General features: G+C 36.8%; 2 protein-coding genes across 2 annotated transcripts in view; one reads left to right on the forward strand and one right to left on the reverse strand.

Annotated features, from left to right (window-relative positions):
- Positions 1 to 193: 193 nt before the first annotated feature.
- Positions 194 to 26089, reverse strand: LOC103989741 (uncharacterized). Its single transcript, XM_009408686.3, has 18 exons — positions 25654 to 26089; positions 24596 to 24808; positions 22979 to 23074; positions 15034 to 15086; positions 14140 to 14236; positions 12535 to 12608; positions 11469 to 11583; positions 9234 to 9344; positions 6943 to 7019; positions 5426 to 5492; positions 3753 to 3818; positions 2421 to 2528; positions 2182 to 2312; positions 1998 to 2064; positions 1790 to 1857; positions 1606 to 1699; positions 880 to 950; positions 194 to 739 (listed from the first exon to the last, which is right to left on the reverse strand). Exons 1-18 carry the CDS (start codon positions 25801 to 25803, stop codon positions 424 to 426), a joined length of 1974 nt encoding a protein of 657 aa, XP_009406961.2. The 5' UTR covers positions 25804 to 26089; the 3' UTR covers positions 194 to 423.
- Positions 25939 to 26107, forward strand: part of LOC135614002 (protein CANDIDATE G-PROTEIN COUPLED RECEPTOR 7-like) — a 10274-nt gene continuing 10105 nt past the window's right edge. Inside the window, exon 1 of the mRNA XM_065110996.1 lies at positions 25939 to 25993. Within this exon, the coding sequence (XP_064967068.1) occupies positions 25939 to 25993 (55 nt within the window). The remainder of the gene's footprint in view (positions 25994 to 26107) is intronic.

Genomic DNA, 26107 nt, shown 5'->3' on the forward strand with positions numbered 1-26107 from the left:
GGAGCTATATAATTTGCTTTCTTTCGCGTGTTGCCGCTCAATCCTCTCCTCCCAACTCTTGGATACTAGTGGGATGAACCAGAAATAGTGAACTGCGATGCTTCCTATCTCGATTTTGACGACGTCTATTTATCATGATTTCGACTTCAACGTGATGGAATAATTACGAAGTTGAAGCATTGATGCATTCCGGTTCAAAAATACAGATTCATATTGCAAAAATGGAGATGGAGCCCCCATGATAACAATGGATATACAAAAGAATATACAATTAAGTACCTTATTCTTTTAGACTTGTGGTGTCAAAGCAGATCTGCGGATGTCTGTCGATCACAGGTCGCAGATCGTGATGAGCATCATCATTCACCATATGACAATTTAAACAGCATGCAAGACATCTATATTACTTCGACCCAGACTCGGTTAATGATCGAGATCATCAAATTCCCAGCTTCCAATCTCATCGGTTGAGCAATGCATGCCTGCTTTTCCATATTCCATTTCCAGTTTGGCGATTTCTGACTCCGTATCTGATAGATCGTCAGTTGTCCACTCGACACCTCCAAGTCTTGGTGAACTAGTGATTTGAGCAGCAGGCAGAGGACCTTTTTGCAGTCTCTCATCAGATTGCGTTTCCTTAAGAATTTCAATCTCCAGAATAGGTCTTTCGATGGATTCAAAGTCCACTCTCAGCTTCTCAATCGATTCAAATAGTTCCGTCACTTCCGGATCGTCTCTCCTGCATAGAAGTTGGCCAACAGTCAAAACTTCAATTAGGACAGAGAAGAGTATATGTCAAAGGAGAAGAAAAAAACAAAAGGGAAACATATGCTACGGTCATCATATACTTGTGAGTCGGAGCAGAGATGAAAGCGATACCTGGAACCTGTTTCCCCTTCAGTATAAAATAGCCCCCTCATGTGATCAGCCACGTGGAAGGCAGTCACAATCTGAAAATAATAATAATAATACAGTTCGAGTCATAATATAAATATCCAACACTATAATAAATATCCACTTCTCAAGAACTTCAGATCCCTCCATAATCTAAGAGGTAAGAAATGTCTGTTCCAAAACTTCTTTAAGGATTGGCATGGGTCATGGATGACCAAGTTTTCCTAATGATTCATCCTAAAACATTGTTAAGCTTGAAGAACAGACTAGCTTGTGTTCTATGTCACAACCATGAATTAAGAAAATTGTGATGCATAAGGTAGCTTTTGCTGTATGTGCACAAAGTATTACATAGTGACGATATTTGGTTGTCAATTGACTTCCTAACAGGGTCAACAACTAATAATCTTGGATGTTTCCATGTCCCATTAAAATAAGTATAAAGTCAAAAGCAATCAAAATCACGGAGCGACACAAACATACAGATCAGTCAAAACTCGATTGCAGCAGACTTGGAAACAAGCTCAAGCATGTGCTAGCTTTTGTACCATATAATACCTTTCGGTCAATGGTACTAGATAGTCTAAAAAGACAGCCCTCATGTTGCTTGCACAAGGTTCAACATATAAAGGTATCATTTTTATCTGTTTACATTGCATAAATGTCAAACTCTATAATCATAACTATCAATGAGCCTATGCATTGGCATACCTTTGTTTCGGTTGCCAAGTATTCCTCTTCAAGATATTTTTTGGAGTCTGAATCTTTAGATGAATCATTATTGGAATTCTGAGTCAAGTCTGACCTGCCAAACATGATGGCAAAAGGCATTCAACCAATGGAAAAATAATAACCACCATGTACATCAAATGGCTATAATACATGAATATATGACCTATCATTAAATTGTTTCAAGTTCTCCACATATGTGCTGATGTGAGCAATAGAAGATTTCAGTTCATCCTGTACAAAGAACGGAAACCAGCCAAAAGTCAAACATGACAAGAATTACATTAGTGTAAGAAAATTAAGAGTCCATCAGTTCAACAAAACCTTTATACAACTCATATATTTCCCAACTACACTTATGGAAAAAGCAATACCTTGCATGAAGAAAGGTGATACTTGATCAACTTTAAAAAGCAATTCCCATATTTCTCCAAGTCATCACTATGCAAGAAGAATATAAAAGAGAAGGGACAAATCGTAAATGGATACTAGTAAAAGAGCTTGTTGAACTCGATAGATAATGGGACAACATCATAATCCTTATCCTAGAGCATGTACCTAATCTGCTTGTTCTTTAGCTCTGTGTATGAAGATTGAAGCTGCCAGGTATCTTCTAAGAAATTAATCCAGATATGGACAATATCAGCTTCTACTTTACATGAAGCAACTGATTTTGCAAGCTCATCTTCCTGTAATTTAAAGAAAATTCAAAGACTTGGTACTTAAAATTGTATTAGGATTATCACACCTGTGTTCACAAGGAAATATCTTCAGACAAAGGATTGGATTTTGAGAACCTTTGCTTTCAGGTGCATGACAATCTGATTGCTTGCTTCATCAAACTGGTCTCTCTCTTCCCTAGTTCTCTTGAGTCGTGCAAAAGCAGATACCAGAGAAACATTAACCTACAACAGAGTCCAGCTCCAGTCAAGAACCTTGCTAAAAAGATCAACAGAATCATCTGAAGAATGATAATTTTGGTGGAGTATCATAAGTAGGACTGATTTATATTCCAAATCTCAACAAATTATTGTGAATTTGTTGATGTTTCAAATGGCATAAACTGGAAGTTGTTCTGGAAGCTATACACATCGTAGCATCATGCATCATTCATCAATTAGACTAGACAATCTCAGGTTGAATACACTAACAGTATGATTAGGCAACAACAGAGCTGCCAACTTTTTATTCAAATTGCTTCATCATTCTTTAAATTAAATATTTATTATTTCTTGTGAAAAATGTTATAGTAGAAATTAGCATTTCAACATTACTCTTGAAGGAGGTATCTCAAAATAGTTAAAATTAAATATGACAGTAGTGGAATCAATTAAATTTACAGGTACAACATAATTTGAGGATGATAAAAGTTGCAGCTGTCTTTCAACAAATGGATATACATTACAAAAGGGTATATTCATAAAAACTAAAATAGATAAAAAATTTCCCTTATAAATCGATGAAAATAAAGGCTTGCTTTTATGATCTTTCCTAGGGAATCTCACCTTCCACCCAATGTGATAAATAATTTACATACAGCCCTGTTAAATTAACAGAGCCATTACTACCATCATAAGGATTATCCTATACTCAATAAACTGATAGCATTTTTCTTTAATTTAAGTATTTTCAGCAGTCCATGGAAGTTCATGTAGGATTTGAACTAAAGATGATGGTGAGATCCAAATTGGACATTGAAATGCAATTTCATTCAAGATGGAGTTTTCAGAGTGCAGAAAGTTCAGGGAGACAGAAACAGTTCACACTAGCTTGTGATGGTTTCAAATAACTGCCATCAAGTCATCAACACAAGAAAGTTACAATTCAAGGAAGCCTACATGAGCCCACTTATGATCTTCTGAGCCATTATTTAGAAAATTCACATAACACGATGGCAATGATAAGCATATAATGTATATTGAAAATGAATACATACTACCAGATGACAAGCAAGTTAAAAAATTTGGCAGAATATTAAAGGTGATCTCTTGAATATTGAGCAACAGAGTGATGTCAATGACTTAAGATAAAGCAATCTTTTTAAATAAATAGACTTAGAAAAGTTCTAAGATAGAGTCAAAATAAGTATAAGCTCATGAACTAAAGGTGAGATCTGACATGAAAATTACCTTCTTTAGTTCAGCCTCAAGTCCATCTCTTTGCTTCTCTAGTCCAGCAATCTCAGAAAGCAATTCCTGATTTTAGATTGACAAAAGCAAACCACAAATGATATCCAGGCAGGTCACAACATAGAGTAACGTGTTATAAAAGCTTAAATGGATACAAGTTCTTTTACAGTTAAGTTATTGATGAATAAGATCAGTTATGTCAACTATTCTGGAGAATCAGTTAAAAATGACAAGCACAAGACAACAACTATCAGGTGAGTCCACACCAATATAAAATAAAGATAACATGAAATTGAATGATGTATCAACATGATAGCCCAATTATGTAAAAGGTCAGACTAGTGCTCCTGCCATTACAACGTTTTTGGAGGGTTATTGAGTAAGGACACTATTACTATTCAAATTTCAAAGTAAGACCAATAAAGTTCTCTGAGTTTTCCTCTACCTCTATTTGCATCACTAATCCTAATTATCTCACATAATCTAATCAGCACATCTAATATTGTCAGGATCGACTATGTTAGAATCTAGTTTGCATGATTTTGATCAAAATTGAACTTCTCAATCCAGGTCATCTAAATAAATTAAAATCTTAAAGGATTGGACAATCCTTTCATCGGTCATGCAACTCATATCGTGAGTTGTTCATTCCAAAAGATCATCCTTTCCACAGGATTGTATGATCCAAGGTATCCAAGTGATAAGCCGAATCAGGTTGCTGCAAAGAAAGGAGTTGCTGATGGAGAAAGGACAGTCTCCCAGTCCCAGTACCAGTACCAGGCAGTAGGCAAACTGTCTGCTACAGCTTGGTATTGGTTACTTTACCGGGTTATATACTTGGTGTCAAACTGGTTCCGGTAAAATCACCTGGTCCGTGTCTGAATTAGGCCATGGACAGATAAATACCAGCTCGTACCAATGTCAATCAGTATAGATTGAGTCAGAGGAGGTTGCAGCAGTTGCACAAGGAGAAGACAGAAGTGGTGGATGGCAAGGTGCCAATAATGGAGGCAGACTGCAGTTGCGATGAAGGCTACAACAGGGAGAGTGGAGGGTTATCTGTAAAGAGCTGTTGGCTGTCAACAGCCGTTTGCAGCTTTCTGAAAGCTCTCAACAACTATTTACAGCCAAAAAAATTAAAAATAGAAATAAATAGAAATATGTATGTACCAATCATATTTGCACAGTAATACAAAATTACGAGTGTACCAATGGATACACCCCGTTCTGAATCAGATTGGGAAATCAGTCAGTTCACCAGATCCACATTCTAGTCACTTGTCCTTCTATTAAAACCATGAATTTCACTACTATAATAGACAAGAAATAAAGAGGACTATCAATTGAAAACATGAGAAAGGATCACACGAAAAGATGAGTATGAATATATCCTATTAAACTCCTTTTTTTATAATGGTTGGGCAGTTGCCTTTGAGACAAGACCTATTCTACTTTTGTGTTATAAAAATTAATATATTTTTAATCAAAAAGTGGAGAATCTGAAATATTACAACCGAGAATTAAATTGCTCAAAGTTCAGTAAAGAAAGAGCATATAAATTTCTGGCAAGAACTGTAATTCTGAAATAAAAACGGATATTGGTCCATGATGCTACAATTTTTTTCATGTGAATAATTATGATGGCTGGCATACATGGGTTTTTAAATGTTTACCTTCTGAAATTCATTAACTTCATTGGCTTTAGCTATGCGAAAGTTGAGAGCCTCTTCTTTCTGATGTCTGCTTTGAAAATGGAGCAACAGATAAGTGGAATGCTATACAATATGTTTTTCTAGAAGCTCAAGGCAAAGTTGAGAACTTTCAGTGGCAAGGATGAAAAGAGTATAAATTGCACTATACTTTATATTAGTAAATAGAACGCTTCTAATTATGCTTCACCTATAACTAATGAAACGATGAATATCTGGTGAAAGTATGAAAACTATGAAATATTTAAAAATTCAGAACCTTAAAGCACCTCTAGATAATCCATGATTAAGATTTCCAAACGAATAACTTTCTTTCAAGGTCCAACCAGCATATATTTGCACTAAAATAAAAAATATCAATTTTCATCCTCAAATGCCAAATCTTGTACCATCTATATAGTGTCAGTTTTCAGACATAAAAGACAAGCAATCAAGTTCGAGGTTTAGACCTCTTAAAAGATCGATCTCAATTAAAGTAAATACTAAATCGGCAGTCAGGGTGATCACATGCAATTTAGGTGGTAGGAATAACCACAAGAAGGCTGGTCGGCATGAGAGGATATTTCCTTCGATACAACAAATTTAAGCTTATATAAGATCAACCTTCTACAACCATAAACGGTTTTGCATTCAGAAAAGTTCTTGGTATATGAAAGTTGAAACACACATAAGAAGCAGACTTTCAGAAGGCTAAGGCACTAATAAACAAAAGAGATCATCTTTAGAACCTCAGCATTTGTGGGCTGAGTGGGACGTGTAGCAGGAAATGAGGAGACAAACAAAGGGCAAATTTCCATACTACTTTGGATGCTAAGATTGACACATGTAATTCACTACATGAAAACCCATATAAGATTAATACATTATTCCAAGAGGAAGTTGTGTAAGCTGGAGGTAGACTCGATGTATCATGTTTCGACATATTAAACTGTGAGCAAAGAACATGATTAAATGGGTCTGAGTCACCATAGCGGAGAAGAAAAGCAAATTGGCTTAAATTGACATTAGACCATGGTCTGCAGTACCGAACTGTACCACCCGGTACGGGCGGTACGTACCGGTCCAATAGGTTGTCGGTACTGTAGCACTGTAGCACTGTAGCAGTATTACAGTACTCGACACACCTGGGTGTACCGCTCGGCACACCTGGGTGTACCGCTCGATATACCGTACCGTACCAGTACCGAGCCCAGGTCGAAACACCGGTACGGTACGGTATTGCGAACCTTGCATTAGACTAATCATCTTTATTTGATGGGCAATTATCAACATTGATTGCAGTTAAACTGCTATCTAGTTGATGGCAGTAGAAACAGATGTATTTTGCCACCAAAAAGAACTATGAATCTATTGATCTGGCTACTAACAGAACTTCCATCGATTCCAAAGCATGTACAAGAGATCAGCCAAGCAAACCATAATTCAAAATTTCAAATGCCCCAAACAATGAAAGAAAGAGATGTACAAGTGTCATATAGGACCTGTGGTCTAGGATACGCCTTTCTGCTTTTATGGACGAGTTGGCAAGAGATTCTGCTAGAACTTTCAACTTATCAACCTGCCAGCTTCAAATAACATTATTAGAACAAGCTTCAACCTTTGTGGCAAAACTTAATAAGTCATCTCACTACTGAATTAATATCTGAAAAGAAATCTTGCAAGCTGTCACCTATAAGAATTAGGTGCTAAACATATTATGGTAAGTATTATGCTTCAGCAGTAAATCAGCACATAAAGTTGAAAATCAGTAAGCAAACTTCCACATGTTTAACAGAACTGCAAAACAAAGTGCAGCACCAGAAACACATCCAATATAACATCATTGATCATTCTAGTAATTAGCAATCATAAATTGGAGAGGCATATATGGGGGTTTCTCAAATAACCCAACGTTTGCAAAAAGTAACTTGTTTACCACTTAATAATGTATATTTGCACATACCCTTGTAAATCGTTGCTCACAACACCAAAAAGTGATCATCATCATGTCAAAGTTCAAACAACATCATTATGCAACATATCTGTAATATCTCGAATGTCACAATTTTGGCACTAGAACTTCTGACAGCAGGCAAACTTCTGAGGGTATACATGAGGAATATTTAAGAACAAATTTGACATTGTGCAGCTTAGCTTCACAGTAACTAACATTTACTTCAGATTGATTTAATGCTAATAGATGCAGAGACTATGACAACAAGGGTACTACAACAATAACAACGATGAAAATCCATGATGGTCCAATCATTTGGGACCGATCACATGGATCTTTTTTCCATCGTTGAGCTATGTACAAAACAATACTTATAGTTAAATCAGAAAATTCAAATATCTCTTAGTTGTTTCTACAAAATCTTTCCTAGATTTCACTCTACCTCTCGTAACACTAATGCTAATTAACTCATCTTATATAACCGTAGAATCTATAAAAATCCGTTAGAATTGTCCACATCATCTATGATTCTTCTTCATTTAATTCTCTTTCTAGTCTAAACCTTATTATTCATTGATGTGTAGAGTTCTTTTTCTATAATTTTGCCCATCCACCTCAACATTCTCATCTCCTAACACAAACTTTCTATACATACTTTTTTCTTGACCATTCAAATACTTCAAACAGTAATGTATTGCAGGTCTTATAATTGTCTTAATACCTAAAAACACGAAACCCCCAATTCCTCTATTAATAATATTTTCATCAATGACTCCATTTTACTAAAGATGAATGCAAGTGGACATTTTGGATGAGAAAATAAACAATTCGGAAAATTAGCAAGGTAAGACATGCAAACAAAGTAGCATTCAGTATTTAGTAGAAGATACTTCAAAAAGAAAAAGAAACTATTCCTGCACAATCCTGGCTCCTCAATTCTTTTTTTGTAGAAATTTCAGGAAGCCACTTCCCACTAATACAAGGTCAATAACCAAAAAAGATTTAGTGAATCTCCTAAGAGTAAGAATATAAACCGTTGCTATTTCTGCAAGAAAATAAAAGGACTTCATCATGACCAACTTACTCACAGTTTGGTTTTCACCATTCTTGTTAACAACAAACATCCAGGTGCTCTCATTGCCTTATATCGTCTTCCAATGGGACAGAACCTTTTTTGACAATCCTAGAACAATTTTCATAATATTTACAATTACTTTTCCTCTCAGTATATTAGAATTTAAAATCCTACCTTCAAAAGTATTCAATGAAAAGAACAACCTATGTCATGTCTTGGAGTGATTGACAGCTATGTTAACAGTCAGAACTCAGAAGAATCTAATTTATAATTTTATACATTACAAACTACCAAGTATGAACTACTAAGTATCAAAGATCCAATTCTTGAATGACTAAAAACTGAAATGAAACTCTTCATTTGAATCTTTGCCATTTGGATTTGATGTAACAAAAATGGCAGGAAGGTTATTTATATACACATTGGAGTTCAAATTAATTTTCTCTGAATCTGAGAGAATGAAGAAGCATTCTTAGTAGGCATAAAATATTTTATCAATAAATGTGACACATGAATAACCAAAATAGTTTCAGTGATGAATGCATCAAATGGTCATGCTAAGAATTCTTTTTAGGTAGAGTTCACCAAATAAAGCAAATGCATTGGTCACTGTATAATGCAATGCATTCTGACAAGTTGCTTACTGTATGCTAAATACATAACCACATTGCTCATAGAAATTAGCATGAGAATGAAGCATCTAGCTTTATATACATCGGACTGTAATATTCAAACATGGACCAAATTAAAAAGATAAGACATGCCTTTTGAGAATGAATATCTGGTGACTCCCCATTTTTTATGCTTTTCTTCCTTAAAAGCAGTGCTTCCAATCTAGAACAAAGATAAACTTCTGCTAGTGCCTCTTTTAGAACCTACAGAATATACACAGAAACCTAAATACCATGATCACTTGTAAACAAACCAGCAATAAAATGGAAAAAAATCATGTCAAATATATGGCATAAATGTGTGATATGGAAAAGGAGAAGATGAATAAAATCAATGCACTTAAAAATTAAAATACATGCTGAAAGAACTTATGCGCTAATCTAGAGATAAGTATATGCACTTAAGATGAATATGCACTCATCTAGTTAGCCTGGTGGGATGTATCCGGGTCCTGTTTCCATAGGTCGAAGGTTCGAACTATCATTGTGCCCTTTGTTTGCCCGTTATCACTTTCATCATCAACGGTGAGTTGCCCACCAGTCAAATGTATAATTATCGATCTTAACCGAGCACCCGATGTATAGGAACAGTACCTTTATCTTATTAGGAGCTGAAATCCTTTGCAAATTTATGCAATGAGATAAAACCTGAATTTTTGCATTGCTTGGAGATTCTTTTGCATTAAATCTTTAAGCACTCATGAGCACAAGCTTCATTATCTACGTTAAAAGCAAATTCAAAAGGCATAATCTGAGGCATCACTTTTTTTCAAAATGCCAAGAATATACTTCCTAGATGCAATTTATGATGTACAATTATGGGTTTCTCAACGAAGATTCCTGATGTCAAATCAACTTAGATTTACGCTAAAATAGTTGATTCTAGGCATCTACAGGAAATCATGTATTCCCAATGCCCAGGAAAAATAATGCCACAATCACATATTTCTGAATTCAAGGCATCTGGATGAAGTTCAAGAGTTCAGAACAAATACATTTTCACAAGATATTAACATATATAACATCAAACATGGGAGAGACTTTTTCATATTAAAGCTTTATATACACTAATGGAATTGCACTTCACAACTTACACTCTATGATAAACAAAAGGAAGGTAAGAAATCAAATTATCATTTGATTGAATATCCTCTCTGACACTATCTCTTGAGATGGAAAGGGCAAATAAGGCGTATACCTAGTACATGAGGCTCTTACAAATGTGGGATCTGTGGAGGGTCAATGTACACAGCTTTACCTCTGAATAGAGATTTGGTTTTTTAAGTTGCAAAGATAAACCTTACTGTTGTCCCAAGCCCACCCTTGGACGAAAAGAACAAATCTTGATTAAAAATTAATATTCCATCTCTACGATGAGGTTTTATGATCAGATATGTTCTCACAAGGAAGTTCAGTTGCCAAAACAAATATGAAAATTTATATTTTGAGAGAATAAAAAAGTAAATGATTGATTTATCTTGATGTAATTGTATTCTTTCCCTATTTTTGAAATTTTCTTTTCTTCTTGTACTTGGGGTTTTACAAAAAAAAAGAATAAATTTGTAACTAGAGCATGAATAAGTAATAATGAAACCATTTTATGTATGTGTGCTTGATGTGAGGTCACATTTTAATCTCCAGTAGTGTGATTTCATAATCCATGTGCAAGAGGTAGGTACGGAGGTGTGAGATCATCACTGTTGGAAGTTGATCCTTCATCCAGAGTGAGTCTTAAGCATAAATTTTTTTCTATAATTTCTCCTTTCATCATCATCTTCCAAAGTTGTCACCTTTTATTCCTTTGTCTTTCCCTTCCTCTATTCTCAAACAAAAAAAGAATGTACTTGTCATGAATTTGTCCAGCATCAGATATCCTAGGCTCCCAACAAATAGCATATAAGGGAGTCCCCTTAGAAAATGCAACTACGTTTGACTACAGCCGATGATAGAAACCCAAGAAATTAAATCTCTTGACAAACAAAATTATCAAGACATTACCAATCTTCTGGCATCCAATAATGCAGGGACAAATGTACCAAAAAAAAGGGCCTAACATAGCAGCACTAATAAGAAAAATAATCCTAGAACCATTTAGTAATAGTAGTACTAATAAGAAAATTGTAACATAGCAGATTCCAACAAAATTAACCATAGAAACTGCAGCTCCTTAAAAACAATACACTGAACAAAAACTCCTATAACAAATTAAAGAGAAGTAATGGCAAAATAAGTACTAAATGCATTTTGTTTCCAACATATTCATCTTCTTTTTCCTCATTATCATAATGTACATGAAAAAAGAAGAAATTTTTTTAACATCAGGCATACCTCCACCAAGGCAGTTGTCCTTTCTGATGTACCAACATGATCTTGACCTGAGGAGACCTGCAACACTTCCATCCCATCAACCTTCCTTTGAAGCTTTTTGACTTCATATTCTAACCTGGAAACAATATGAACCAGACTTACTATTGAGAATGATGTGCAATGAGAATCAGAGAACACAAGCATGACCCATGAATAGAAATATAACTTTGCCTATAAGCTCGAGACCAACCTAATGAAAACTGGGTTTGGATTTGGAAATTAGAAACCTTGGACAAACCTGGGTTGCAAAAGCCTAATATGAACTAAATTATTGTTGGGTTGGGCCTACATCAAGGTTTAAGCAACACAACCCAACTCAAACCCAAAGCTGTATAAACTAAGCCTGATATGAACTAAATTATAGTTGGGTTGGGCCTAGGTCAAGATTTGAGCAACTTGACCCAACTTGAATCCAGACCTGTTTAAAGTGACCTAACTTGATTATATAACCCTCCTCAACATAAGTCAGGGTTCTACTCCAGGCTGCAACAACCCAACCCCTAAGCAATTCAAATCCCCAGTGTGGCAAAACCCTAACCACACATTACCCCCGCCCACCTTCCCTATCCAAAAAAGTCTTTGCCAATGATTACTCTTCTAAAGGTTCACTTACAGGCAAAGAGAACTGAATCATGTATGATACTAGAATTCCTTTCAATCATGTATAATACTAGTTTTACATGCCAGTAAAACCAACAGCCTAAATTCTCTATCCTTTGTTTTGAGAAGGGGAACTCCCTGATCTTTGACTTTTAATAGAAAGAAATATGTGCATCTGAGACAAAAAATACAACTTAAAGCAAACTGTCCTCACTCACCCTTTTTTGGCTCCAATGGACTCATAAATTTCTTTCCTTTGTATCCTTAGCCTGAACAATTTTATGCAACTTAACTGATGGGAGAATTCAACTTCCTGTTAGTTTATTCTTTTTTTCTCCTCGAAGTAAATGACAGCAGATATTTCAATGCAAGACAAATTGCATGGAATGAAACCAAAGAAACAATAAAGGCAGGTCTGGTTGATGACCTTGATATATCAGCATTTAACTTTAGTCCTGAAATTGCACCTTGAGCAAACTGAAGCAGTTCCTCCCGCTTCACCTGAAATATTTAAATAAAATATGATAAGAATAAAAAAAAGGAAAAACAAATTGAAAGGTCACCAAATTCTCATAAGAAAACTGTCAATGACAATGTCAGTATAATATCTGAACATGCAAAAGCAATATGCAAATGTGGGGATCAAACTTCATGGTACACCAACTCACACAAGCAATATGTATCAGTCTGATGAGACCACCAGTCAGATTAACCATAGACAGGGGGCATAACCAGACCGCACTATACAACAGTTTGGAGAGGCTAAACATAAACATCAACTCAAATTAGTGAGTCAGTGAAGTATACCACATAGTTTGGTTCAAGTTTCACAGTTTGGAGAGGCTAAACATAAATATCAACTCAAATTCGTGAGTTGGTGAAGTATAATACCACACAGTTTGGTTCAGTTTTCATGCTCAACAAATGCACGGGACCAATTATTCTTGATGACAGTCATGACTAGCAAAATTTGCAAGCCTTCTCCCTTAAGAGCCAGAAACACTATTAACCCATAAGGTGTCAAAATAAATAAGAGGAGAAGAGGACCTTGGAAGGAAGAAGGCACACGTAAAAATCATTTTTTTATGTCTTCAATTTTTTTATTTCCATTTTACCCTGTTAGAGTCAGCTTGCAACAGCTGGTACATCATGGTAAACCAGATTCATAACGGTCCAATAGGGGGCTAGTATGATTATAGATCCCAAGTTTAAATATTTGATGCAGGTTTCTTGGTACAATTACCATATTGTGCGGTAATCAAAACTAGCAATCACACTACAGTATCTATTAAGGATATCCACCAAGTTACAAATCTGTTGTGACAATATTTAATTCTTTATCAGTAGCTAAACTAAAATAATTAACAAGGAGATCTGCCATTATGCCAAATTTGCAATATGGCATTAGTAGCGGACTGTAATTTTGAACCTTACATGTGACATCTGTGGCAAAAGTTGCACCAACAAGTTACATGTGCCATGTGTACCAGATAAGGATTTATGAATATTTGTACTGTATCATAATTTATATATACATTAGAATTTAGAACTATTATCATACATGTACATCTCCAACAAGGCAACAACATAAAATATTTCTAAACTTCTGACGTAAATGCAATAACATAATGAACTTCTATTATGTCATCTCTTCCAGCAATCATACAAACACCTCCAAATGAGGGTCACATTTTAACAAGGTCAACTATGAGTTCAACTTCATGCAAATTAGAATTTTTACATCGACCAAAATTAGGCAGAACACATACAACCACATGCAACAACAAAAGATACTGTGCTTAAAGGTTGTCAATGATTTAAAAAACAACTCTTGGACTACCCAATTTTTTGCTTCTTATCAAAACATATTCATGTAACAGATTATATATTTCTGTTAATATAGTTCAAATATTATTTACTATTGATGCAAATTTACTTCAATGGAATTTCTGATAAGGTCAGACTGCAATATCCTGCAAAAAAAGGAAAAATAAGGAATCACATCTTTTGGTTTAAAGGCAATTGAGTATACCAATACTTCGTCTTGATAGTTTGAAAAAGCTTTGCCCATGTCCTGTATACTGCTCATAATAGCATTATGAACTTCCTTACCTCCTGTCAGACAGTATCTGCGTAAAATCAACCCAAGAAAAATAACTTATATACATAGCTACAAAGCTAAAGGTAAATGAGAAAATTAATGTGGTTCTATATAATATGCAACTTAGGAAGTTTGTTAGTACATTAGAATAAATTTTAATGGACATAAGAACACAGAACAGTATTGACCTACTAAACTAGGTGAAACAGAATCTGAAATATCGTTCAACTAGAAAAACAAAGAATCCTGCTGACCAACTACAAATAATTACAAATTGTCATGCTTCCCTTAATTTTTCTTTCAATTATAAGATCTCCCTTATTTTTCACAATGCTAATTCTGTTGCAAATAGGCTTGGAAATATCTATTTCAGAGGTACACAGGATAATAAATTGATTATATAGAAATGGAAAGAAAATAGCCCAGACCTACTGCAAACTTTTAACTAAAATATATTAGCTAATACAACCTAATTAACGAAGAGTTTATTATACTTATGATCTAATTAAGAGCATGAATGCCCTTTGAATTTTGAATTGCATAAGCACCATTCTAAGATATGTCATAATCAAGAGTAAACATTTTAAACTACTTTCTCCACACTATTTTGCACTAAGAATTGGCTTATGGATTTCTAATATCACACTACTAACAATCTTATTCGAGCTGCCTACATGGAAGTGTACAAAACTAGAGGAATAACAGATAGGCAATAATAGCAATGTAAAATTTGAACTTTTAAGTACATATCATCAATAAAATAGACCCCTGGATATAAAGACAGTGATAGCAAAAAATTATAAAATACAAGGGCATCACACCCACCCAAATATTGCAAGGAGCAGAGACACTTCTTCATCATTCGGAGCTTCCAGAATCTGAGTCATAGAAAAGAGTTAACCTGCGGTTAACCTCCGGTTAACCTCCATGATCAGCAAGAACAATCCCCAACATCAAATACAGTCAGAAAATTGTCAAAATTACAATAGAGTATTCATGGTTCCCAACTTTCAGATTAAACAATGAAAAGGTATTTCTTAACTCAGCAAGTTAGTGTTCATAAACTCAATGTCAAATTTTTGTGTCTAAACGACAAGAAAACAAATTCAGATGACTGAATCCAATTATGCTAATACATATGGCTTTAGGATACATATCAAACAAACCCCTTATTATTGTGAAAAGAGCTATTCTTGTTGTCACCCTAAACCATATCAAACAATACATAAAAAAGCAGAATTATTCTTAGAAGTAGAATTCCATCCCTTGTATCACTTATTATTGTTATCATCCTAAAGTTAGTCCTTCACTTCTCATTCCTAAGAAATCAATATAAAGAGACATATGATTAGAATGGACTATGACCAGAAGCATTAAATGATGACTTCTAAAAGGAGTAGTTTTCTCTATTATTTGTTGTAATCAGGGTTTGCCGTACCGCCCGGTACGGGCGGTACGTACTGGTCCGAGGTACTGTAGCAGTACTGTAGCACTGTAGCAGGTTGTTAGAACCCTTGCAGATTCTAAACTTGGGGTTGATCTCTTTAGGGGATCGACCTCCTTGGAACTCTATAGGGGTTCCTCCCTCCAAGTTGCTGCTCAAAGGCTGAAGAAAAGATTCATCTATTGCTTATCAAAAGAGAAGGAATACATGGCTATTTATAGGGCTTCTAAACCCTAACTCCTAATAGGACTCCTACTTAAGACTCTTACTTCTAACCAACTCCTAATAGGACTCCTATTCCCTTACAACTCCTAATTCTTCTCTAAGAAAACACCTCCTACATGAATGCCTCTCACAATTAGGACTCTCCTAGCTAGAGTCCTAACAGAATGTCCCTCTCAATTAGGACTCTCCTAGCTAGAGTCCTAACATTTTTACATGAATGTCCCTCTCAATTAGGACTCTCCAAGCTAGAGTCCTAACAGACCCGCCCTCTTCAAATCAGCCTTGTCCTCGAGGCTGATGATTCATGAATTCTGGGAATTTGATCTTCAAGTCGTCATAGTTCTCCCAAGTGGCATCTTCTTTTGGTAGGTTCGCCCACTGTATTAGCACTTCATTAGTGGGTCGTCGTCGTCGAGTCACGATCCGTCGATCAATAATGGCACTTGGCTGGGTCTGGAGTTCTCTTTGGGTAGTCATATTTGGTGGGTGGCTTTAGGCTGTCTCCAAGCACCTGTTTAAAATGTCCGGTTGGCTGTTGGTTTGTGGGTGGTATGTCGTACTCCTTTTCAATTTAGTATCCTGCATATAGAATAACTTTGTCCAAAATCTGCTATTGAAGATGCAAGTAGAATTTGTCACAAGCACAATGCGTCCCTTATAGTGTAATTCTTTTGAGTCCCAATTGTAATGAGCCATGGGGCTTGGTGCTTCCTCCAATTTTTTTATAATCTTACTAGTATCTGAATCTTCCTGCCATTTCATCTTAATATCCTCAAGGAAGTCGCTGGTCGGAAGTGAAACGGTCGAAACTTCAACTTACTCGGGTAGCTGCGAAAGCGCATCTGCAAGAACATTCTCTTTCCCCTTTTTGTAAGTTATTTCAAAATCAAATCCAAGAAGTTTTGTTACCCATTTTTGCTGCTCGGGGGAAGACATCTTCTGCTCCAAGAGATATTTTAGGCTTTTATGGTCGGTCTTGATTTGAAAGTATCGCCTGATCAAGTACAATCTCCACCTCGTTGCTGCGCGCACAATGGCGAGCATCTCCTTATCATATGTTGACATATTTTGATCGGAGGGAGATAATGCCTTGCTAGTATATGCAAGTGGTCGACCATCTTACATGAGAATGGCTCCAATTCTGACTCCAGATGTGTCGGCCTCAATAATGAAGGGTCGGTTGAAATCTGGTAGTGTTAGCACCGGCGTCGTCGTCATGGCTGCCTTAAGTTTGTCGAAGGCAGCGGAGGCTCTGTCCAACCATTGGAAGACATCTTTTTCTAGTAAGGAAGTAAGTGGTGCACTGATCTTTCCATAGTTTTTCACGAACTTGCGGTAGTAGCCTGTTAAACCCAGAAAGCCATGTAGCAATTTTATGTTTCTCGAGGTCGGCCAGTTTTGCATTGCTCCAATTTTGAAGGGGTCCACTGCCACACCTTCCTCTGATATGATATGCCCAAGATATTCCACCTTTTGTTGAAGAAAGCAAAAATTCGTGGTTGTTGTGTGTTCAAAAGGTGGTTTTCCGTATGTCTTCTTCGCATGCTCGTATTTGATGATACCCGGATCAAAGGTCCAGCTTTGTAAAGATTTGTGCTCCCTTTCATCTAGCAATTCATCTACTATTGGAATAAAGTATTTGTCCTTGATGATTATGCCATTGAGAGCTCGGTAATCAACACATATTCGTCTTGTTCCGTCCTTCTTGTGTACAAGTAGCACCGGCGAAGAGTAGAGGTTGCAACTTGGCCGAATAACTCCTGTTTCGAGCATCTCTTTTATAATCCTTTCTATTTCATCCTTCTGGAGATGTGGATACTGATATGGCTGAGCATTTGCTGAAGATTTGCCTGGAAGAATCATTATACAATGATCATGCCGACAGGTAAGAGGTAGGTTGCGCGGTTCGTCAAATATATTTGAAAATTCAGCAAGCAAAGGAAGTAGATTTGGATCTTCAAATTCTGTTGGCTCTCCCTTAGTTTGCTGCTCAAGTTGTACCAAAAAGCCGCTGCATACTTTATGCAAAACATTCTCCATTTGTTGTGTGCAAATCGTTGTTATGTTGCCCCCACGTTTCCCGTGCAATGTCACCTGTTTCTCCTTACTGTAAAATTTCATAATTAGTTTCATAAAATTCCAAGAAATATCACCTAATGTCGTCAACCATTTAATTCTGAGCATGGCCTCATGATTGTTAATAGGGAGAAGGAAGAAATCTGCAATTATCTCTTGGTCCTGCAGCAATAGTTTCTCCTGCAAGCGCCTATGATCATAATTCAAAATCCGTCCGTCGGTGACCTTAACATCGAACCTGCAGCGATTCTCGATAGGTAATGATATCCGAACAGCAAGCTTACTATTTAGGAAGCTAGTAGTACTGCCCGTGTCGATGAGAACAGTGATTGGTTGTTGTTTGAAAAGGCCTCCAATTTTCATCGTTTGCGGGTTTGAGTAGCCAGCTAGTGTATGTACCGTAACTTCGGTCGGTTGTGGCTCTTCTTCTGAATCTACTTCTTCATGTTCAAGGCTCTCTTTTGGATGTTTAATGATCTCTTCTTCTATCGGTTCAATCATAAGAAGTCCCCCTTTACTACAGCGATGCTCACGGCTTCACGGCTCATCATAATGCCAACATAACCCCTTCACATATCGCTCCCGAAACTCTTCTCTTGTTAACCTCTTTGGTGTAGGGACTTGGTCGACAGTAAGGGGGGCTGAGGGCTTCAATATTACTGGTTGAGGAGCGACCCTAGTCCTCCGAGCTTCATGGTTCAATTGCTCCTCTTGATGTCGTGCGAAAGAGATGGCTGCCATAAGCGTATACGGTTGTCGCGCTTTAACTTCTCCTCGGATCTCCGGCTTCAAGCCCTCAATGAAGGTCCTCAATAGCTGTTTTTGAGACCAATCATGAGTTTGATTAGATAACCTTTCAAACCTGGTTTGGTACTCCTGAATGGTGGAGGTTTGTCGGATCTTTGCTAGTTGTTCGTCAATATTCTCGTAATCGGTTGGTCTGAAGCGAATCAGTAGTCCTTCTTTGAATTGTCGCCATGAAAGGACTCCATAAGTATGTTCAAACCAGTCAAACCACTGTATAGCATCCCCTTCAAGATGTATAGCTGCAATTTTCACCATAGATACATCCACGGTTTTATGGTACCGAAAATATTGCTCCGCGCGCGAGATCCAACCAATCGGGTCTCCTTCTTCCCATCTAGGGAAGTCCACTCTCATGCATGGATAGTTGGGGTTGGTCATAGAGCCTACCCTCCCTTGGAAGTCATCTCTTAGGGCTTGGTGTGATTGGGCAAAGCTCTCTCCTTGATATGATTTCTTCGGGCTTAGTGGTCGGCCCAATCTGAGTTCGGTAAAAAGCGTCCGAATCTTATCCTCCATTCGCGCCTCCAAGGCTTCGAATTTAGCATTGATTGCCTCCTTAGATGCCATAGTATATGGCCCCAAATCAATGATGTTAAGATCTCTCTTTTGCTGTTGGGTTAAAGACATGTATAGGTTGAGAGAAGTAATGGTCGACAGTGTTGGTGGATTGGTGGATGTAGGCTGCGGTTTAGGCTTGTTTTGTGGCTGTTTTGGGTGCAGTTTGAGGGTGTGGTTTGGTAGAGTTTTAGGGCTGTGGATGAAAGTTTTGGATCTGTGGTAGATGGTAGCAAAGGTTTGACAAAAATCCGTGGAAGTTGCAGCAAGTATGTGCTGTCTTGTAAGAGTAGAATTGTCGTCGAAGAAACAACGGTTTCTCGATGTAATTTCCACCAAAAACTTGAGAGAATTGAGGAGGGAATTGATAGCAAAATCACAGTTTATATGATAGCAAGGATATCTAATTTAATCAAGAAAATTTCGGCAGTATAATAGCAATGAAATTGGTGCAAGTTGCAATTGCAGAATTGTCGTCGAAAAATTTCAGCGGGATATGATGAAAATTTGCAGCAACATAAAATCGTTTTTAGAGATGAATTTCTTAATAGATCAATCTTAGATGGAAGCCAAGATGATCTATGAAGTGTATAAGAAATTTCATTCAAAAAAGATTGCAAATAGATGGGTTAAGGCAACGATATGTAGCTGAAATTTTCTGCAGCATAGATTTTCAAGTGCAGCAGATTGGACATAAAAGATCAGTAGTTTATATTGAGAATTTTTCGATGAAACCAAAGGGAAATCTACTGTTGGGAAGTGTCAAAGATGTCATAAAAATTTCGTAGAAATTTCGATAGAAAAAGCATAGTAGCAAGATCAAACAGATGGTGCTATGCGGCTTGAATTCTGCAATTCAAGTGCAGCAGATTGGACATAAAAGATCAGTAGTTTATATTGAGAATTTTTTGATGAAACCAAAGGGAAATCCACTGTTAGGAAGTTTCAAAGATGTCATAAAAATTTCGTAAAAATTTGGAAAGAAAAAGCACAATAGCAAGATCAAACAGATGGTGCTATGCGGCTGGAATTCTGCAATGTATCTTTCGTCGTAGAGATGAAAACTTTGTGACGAAAAGTTTATGCAGCAATATAGGAACGATTTTTTTTTTTTTTTTGGATTTTCGAATAAGGATAACTAAATTGCAGCAGCAGTAAGGTAGGAAACCAGAACCTGTTGCAATTCACGGGGAGATCAAAGGATGATCCGCGGTGGTGGAGATGATGGCGGAATTCGGTGACGATCTTTTAAGCAATTGTGGGAATTGCTTTGGATGGTTGTGTAGGGTTGATGGATGGCTGTGGAAGGGCAGCGAGACGCCAAGAACGCTGCTCTGATACCAGGTGTTAGAACCCTTGCAGATTCTAAACTTGGGGTTGATCTTTTTAGGGGATCGGCCTCCTTGGAACTCTATAGGGGTTCCTCCCTCCAAGTTGCTGCTCAAAGGCTGCAGAAAAGATTCATCTATTGCTTATCAAAAAAGAAGGAATACATGGCTATTTATAGGGCATTCATGTAATGAATGCCCCTCACAATTAGGACTCTCCTAGCTAGAGTCCTAACAGAATGTCCCTCTCAATTAGGACTCTCCTAGCTAGAGTCCTAACATTTTTACATGAATGTCCCTCTCAATTAGGACTCTCCAAGCTAGAGTCCTAACACAGGTACTGTAGCACTGTAGACTGCTACAGTGCTCGGTACACCTGGGTGTACCACTCGGTATATCGTACCATACCGGTACCGAGCCCAGGTCAAAATACCGATACGGTACGGTATTGCGAACCTTGGTTGTAATATCTTTCAATTTCCTGGAAAACAAAAGGTGTGTAACATAACACTTGGATTGATTACATGAGACTGCAGCAAGAACTCTGGTTTACTTGATCTCAGCTTCTGTTGACTGCTCAAGCTTGAGTCCTACTGTGATACAAAGGTTCAGTTCAACTCATTAACCATCTTATCAAACTATTCTGTCAAACCTCGGGGGAATTTTAGTTAAGCGGCTTAAGCCATATACTAGCTCAGCTTGTTATTAGTCCTGACTCAAAATAAGCTTAAAGCAGGGTGAGCCAACTCTAAAAGCTGGTGATTGGACGTACATGACTATTTCTGTGCAGCTCAAAGCATCTATGACCCCAAACACACTAAAAATAGGAGATGCAATATAGTTATTGAACTCTTTGAGTGCAATTAGATTGACTACCCTAGTTTCTTCTAACCATGCAAACTGGCTCCAATTTGGAAAGCTTTGACAGACATTGATAGTGGAGATGGAGTAAAAAATTATTAATTCAATTGAGTTGGGTATTAGTTTAGATCGTTATTCCTTGGATCAGGATTGTTTCAGACTTTAGAAGTTCAGAGATAACAGAATTCATCATCTTGGTATTTGCACTTCCCACCAATGTATGTACACATAAAAAGACCAGGCAAAAAATGTTGTCAAGACTCGAGAGTAAGCAACAGATGATCTGATTAGAAGTCCACCCTCCATTGCTCACTCATGCAATTCAGACTCATCATGCTAAGTTTATCAAATGAATTATCTGCCTCCTAGAATAACATCTTTTGTGTATGATCATATTCTTTTACTTGGTCATCTAATTTTACAGCTGCATATGCCTATTCAATTATTATTTTTTTCCCCAATCCCAACACAAGCTCCCATCAACTTAGTGCCAAATTGGGTGACAATAGTCTTTTGCATTCTTGGACCCTGCAAGGCATATTGGATGTCAATTATTCATAAGCATTTATCTACCTGATCTCAGACATGCCATGGTCACACTCAAGGATGCCTTATCAGCATCACTCCTCAAGTATGGCGTTGGTGTGATTTAGCACAGCATCATACTGATTCAATAGTGCCAATAGGAGAAAATAAAAGTGATAATAAAGAAGAAAATGAGGTACTTGAACCAAGACTGGTCCTACTAAGAGTCATCACTTTGCCACCAGCGACCCACAATAATCAGCTACAACACAATAACCGGTTGACTGCAACATTTCCTTTCACTTGAGCAACAGGAGAAAGAAGTTCTAAGCCAGGGTTCTTTTATCCTCAAAAATGGAATCACGTTTTAATATTCAAACCAATACCATTTTCTTAGACTTTCAATCAGTTAATAAGATGAACAATTCCAATTGTCTTTTTAAGAGTTTTCTTTCAAGGAAAACGGATTGAAGAAACTGAAAAAAAAAAATGAGACAATACCATCTTAATACCTCCATTTGACAAACCATTTTGTTATGAAGCATTAACATATCCTAAGCATATTTAGTCAGTATATATGCGACACATACTTGAGAATGGCCTCTTCAGAGAAAAGGTATATAAAGGCACAAGTTGCATAAAATAGAAAGAAGCTATAAGCAGAATATTATATAACATCTACCAAAAGTTCATACAAAATGCATGTTACATAGAACATCCAAAAGATGCTAAGTTATACAAAGCACCCAAATTCTGACTACTGAAGATTACTATATATCTAGATAACTAAAATGAGTTCCAAATGATGGCATATGACACTGAAACTATTGGAAAATATATGGTACAGAGTCTACAGACAATTACATTAGTAATGGATATACACATTGTGTTATTTATACAATTACAACGAGGAGAGCTTATAAACTATAAGTAAGATAGCCAAACTAACCATGGACAGTGTAATCCCTTCAAGAGCTTGGCTATAGAGAAATACGTCCCGGAAGTACATGGATTCAACCCCCATATCAGAATCAAAATATAGATTCTGCATATAACAATAAAGATCAACAAAAACAGTTTTCAATCATCGGTCATTTTTCAGCTCATGCCAAGTTTAAAAATTTATTTGGCAATATAAAATGGAGAAAAACACAACTCAGTTTATGAAATTTAGTATTTTGCAATTTATTATTGGTTCAATAACAATATCATACATAATTTAGCAGAATATTTCTGGTGATATTGCAAAGGAAAATATAATTATCAAAGGAAAAACAGTGCTTTTGACAGAAGGTAGAAAGTCCTATTTTGAGTTGTTTTTCGTTTTTAAAAATTAAATTTAAGATAAAGACTAAGCTGAGAGAATTATTTAGCCGCTCGATTTAAGTTTGGGGAGCCTGTCTTTAAAAGTTCGTTTAAAAGTTTGTTTAGTTTAGTAAGACACAAAATCACATGAAGAATATAAATATGTTACATGTCTGTCAATTAATAGCTGCATTATTGTTTAGTTCAAAGAAGATAGGTTGTCTTCGACCAATGACTTAAGCACTTTTCTCTGATCTTGTCTTCCTTCTTGTTTTATTCCTCTTCTTTTGTCCTATCTTATTTCTGCAAAATTAAGATAACTATCTTCTTATGAAAAACAGACCTAAATCTGTTAGTTTTGAGTTTAAATAATTCCTACATCCATCCTAGAAGATATTAGATATACTCATAGATATTTAAAAATCACTACCATGCAAAGTAAAATCTCCTAGACAAAGAACATACTAACAGCAACACCTAATCCAAAAAGCTAAACAAAAAAAAACTTGAATAATACAAGAAACAACACAAAGCTCCAATTATTAAAATTGCCACACATAATACAAAACTCTTCAAAGTCTTCTAAAGTTAAACGAAACCACATTTGAGCCTAGAATCATGTTTCTAGGAACTTATCTCATCAATATGCACTAATGTTCCAAAAATACTTCAGCCTAGCATGATGTTCATCAATGTGTATATATATGTGTGTATATATATGTGTGTGTGTGTGTGACGTGTATAAATATATATGTATGTATGTATCCATACATACATATATACATACATATATATATACTTCAAATGTTTGGTGAAATAGGTTTCTAAGAAAATGCATGAGTTGGAAAATTTCAGCATCTAGAATATGCACTTAATGTTGTGGCTGCATAAGTTTTTCCGCTTTGTCACCTATTTCATCATATGGTGAAATATCATGTTGTATAAAAATGTATCACTATATGAGAAACACTGATATTCAAATTGATTCTGCAAAATAGATCATTTAAATTGTAGTCTCAAATAATGACAGGGAAAAGCATATGATGATTATAAAGTAAAAGATATAAAACAAGTTTGTTCTTTTCTCATTTGCTTGATGAATGACATGTTTTCTCAGATGCTCAAAACAGTGACTTAGCTTAGATAAAGATCAGCAGTAAATAAAAGTTACAAAGAGAAAAATATTTCTAAGAAAACAGAACAAACAATCTATTTTGCTTAGCCATAAGATAAGATATGCTAAACCAACTAGTATACTGACCAATGAAACATCTCTAGGAGATGAGTAGCTCTCAGATGATAGAGATCGTTCATGAGATTTGTGATCAACTGAATTACCATGCATCCTTTCAATTTCTTCCAGAGCAAATAGCCATCTATGCAATAGCTCAACTCTTTCTATTCCCCTGCAGGATACGGCAGCATCTTCCAATCCTTTCACAGTTTGCTTGAAACTTTTAGAGTTTCGAATGCCCTATAAAATTAAGGAAGTTGTATGCGTATAAAACAATGCATCCATCAATAATCAACAATGTCCATATAAAAGATATAAAAGTAGAAAAGCTTTTCATTGTTACTGCTTGGTGAATTGGCAATGAATACTTTTGATACTATCTTGTCTCAGCAAGAACTATGTGCTTTTAAGGGAAGCATGTTCTTGGGTTTTGGAAACACTACCACAACTTAGGAGGCAACAATCATTCTAGTTTGTGCTCCTGCCTAAAGATTTATATTAGTCAAGAACTCTTGTTTGACATTGAATGAATTTTTTTGTCATTTGTTTCCAGTGAAACATAGCTAATTTAGTAGACGTAGCTAGAAGGACAAAACAGCTAGAAAATATCCAAGGATTCTCCTAATAAAATATACCTAAAGCAAATCCCAAATATCAGAAAGACAGTGTCGTGTAACTGTGACATCGGCTATCTGGCCTTGTCGTTGCAATTCCCATTTGTGCGCATTTATTACGGTCCAAATGTAGATGGGCCCAAGAAAGATACAAAAGATCCATATAATGCGGTCTTGGATGATCTTGGTTCCGCTGGAGATGGCCTGGCCCAGCTTAGGATCGACAGAAAACAAAACTGAGGGGAGAGAGAGAGAGAGAGAGAGAGACTTAATAAGGCGGTCTTGGATGATCTTGGTCCCGCCGGCAACGGCCTTTTTTTGTGGCCCAAAAATGGAAAGAAACATGAATTTGAGGATTAAGGGAGAGAGAGAGGGATTACCACGGGTCTTGGGTGGCCCTGTCGCAGACAAGCCTGGTCTGGCGCAAGAATCGAAAGAAAGATGAGCGTAAGGAGGAGAATGAGAGTTTACCATGCGATCTTGAATGATCCTGGCTCCGCCGGTGACGGCCTGCCCGGCGTGGTAAACGACGGTGCCGGCATAGCTCTTGACGGTGCGGGTGATGTTGTTCTGGCCGCCCACCTCTACGGCCTTAACGACGGCCGATCTCAACCACGACATGGAGGAGGAGGAGGAGTAATGCAATCGAATCGCAGAAGAAACGATGAACGGTCAAATCAAGAAAGGAGAACGCGAGAGTGGAGGAGGAGGAGGAGGAGGAGGAGGAGAGGGAACAGGGTTTGATCTATCTCGGAGATGGAGGAGGAGCAACTTGATAGAGAAGGGGTCAGCGAGGGGCGCGTGGCGAAAGGTTACGTGGCGCGGCCACGGAGTGGTGGTGCACCGCCGTGGTTTCCGGCCGCTCTAAACATAGCGACCTCAACCACACCACCGTTATGTCAAGAACGATGCTAACTTCAATATA

The sequence above is a fragment of the Musa acuminata genome, chromosome BXJ2-6 (genome assembly GCF_036884655.1).
Source record: "Musa acuminata AAA Group cultivar baxijiao chromosome BXJ2-6, Cavendish_Baxijiao_AAA, whole genome shotgun sequence".
NCBI classification, from domain to species: domain Eukaryota; kingdom Viridiplantae; phylum Streptophyta; class Magnoliopsida; order Zingiberales; family Musaceae; genus Musa; species Musa acuminata.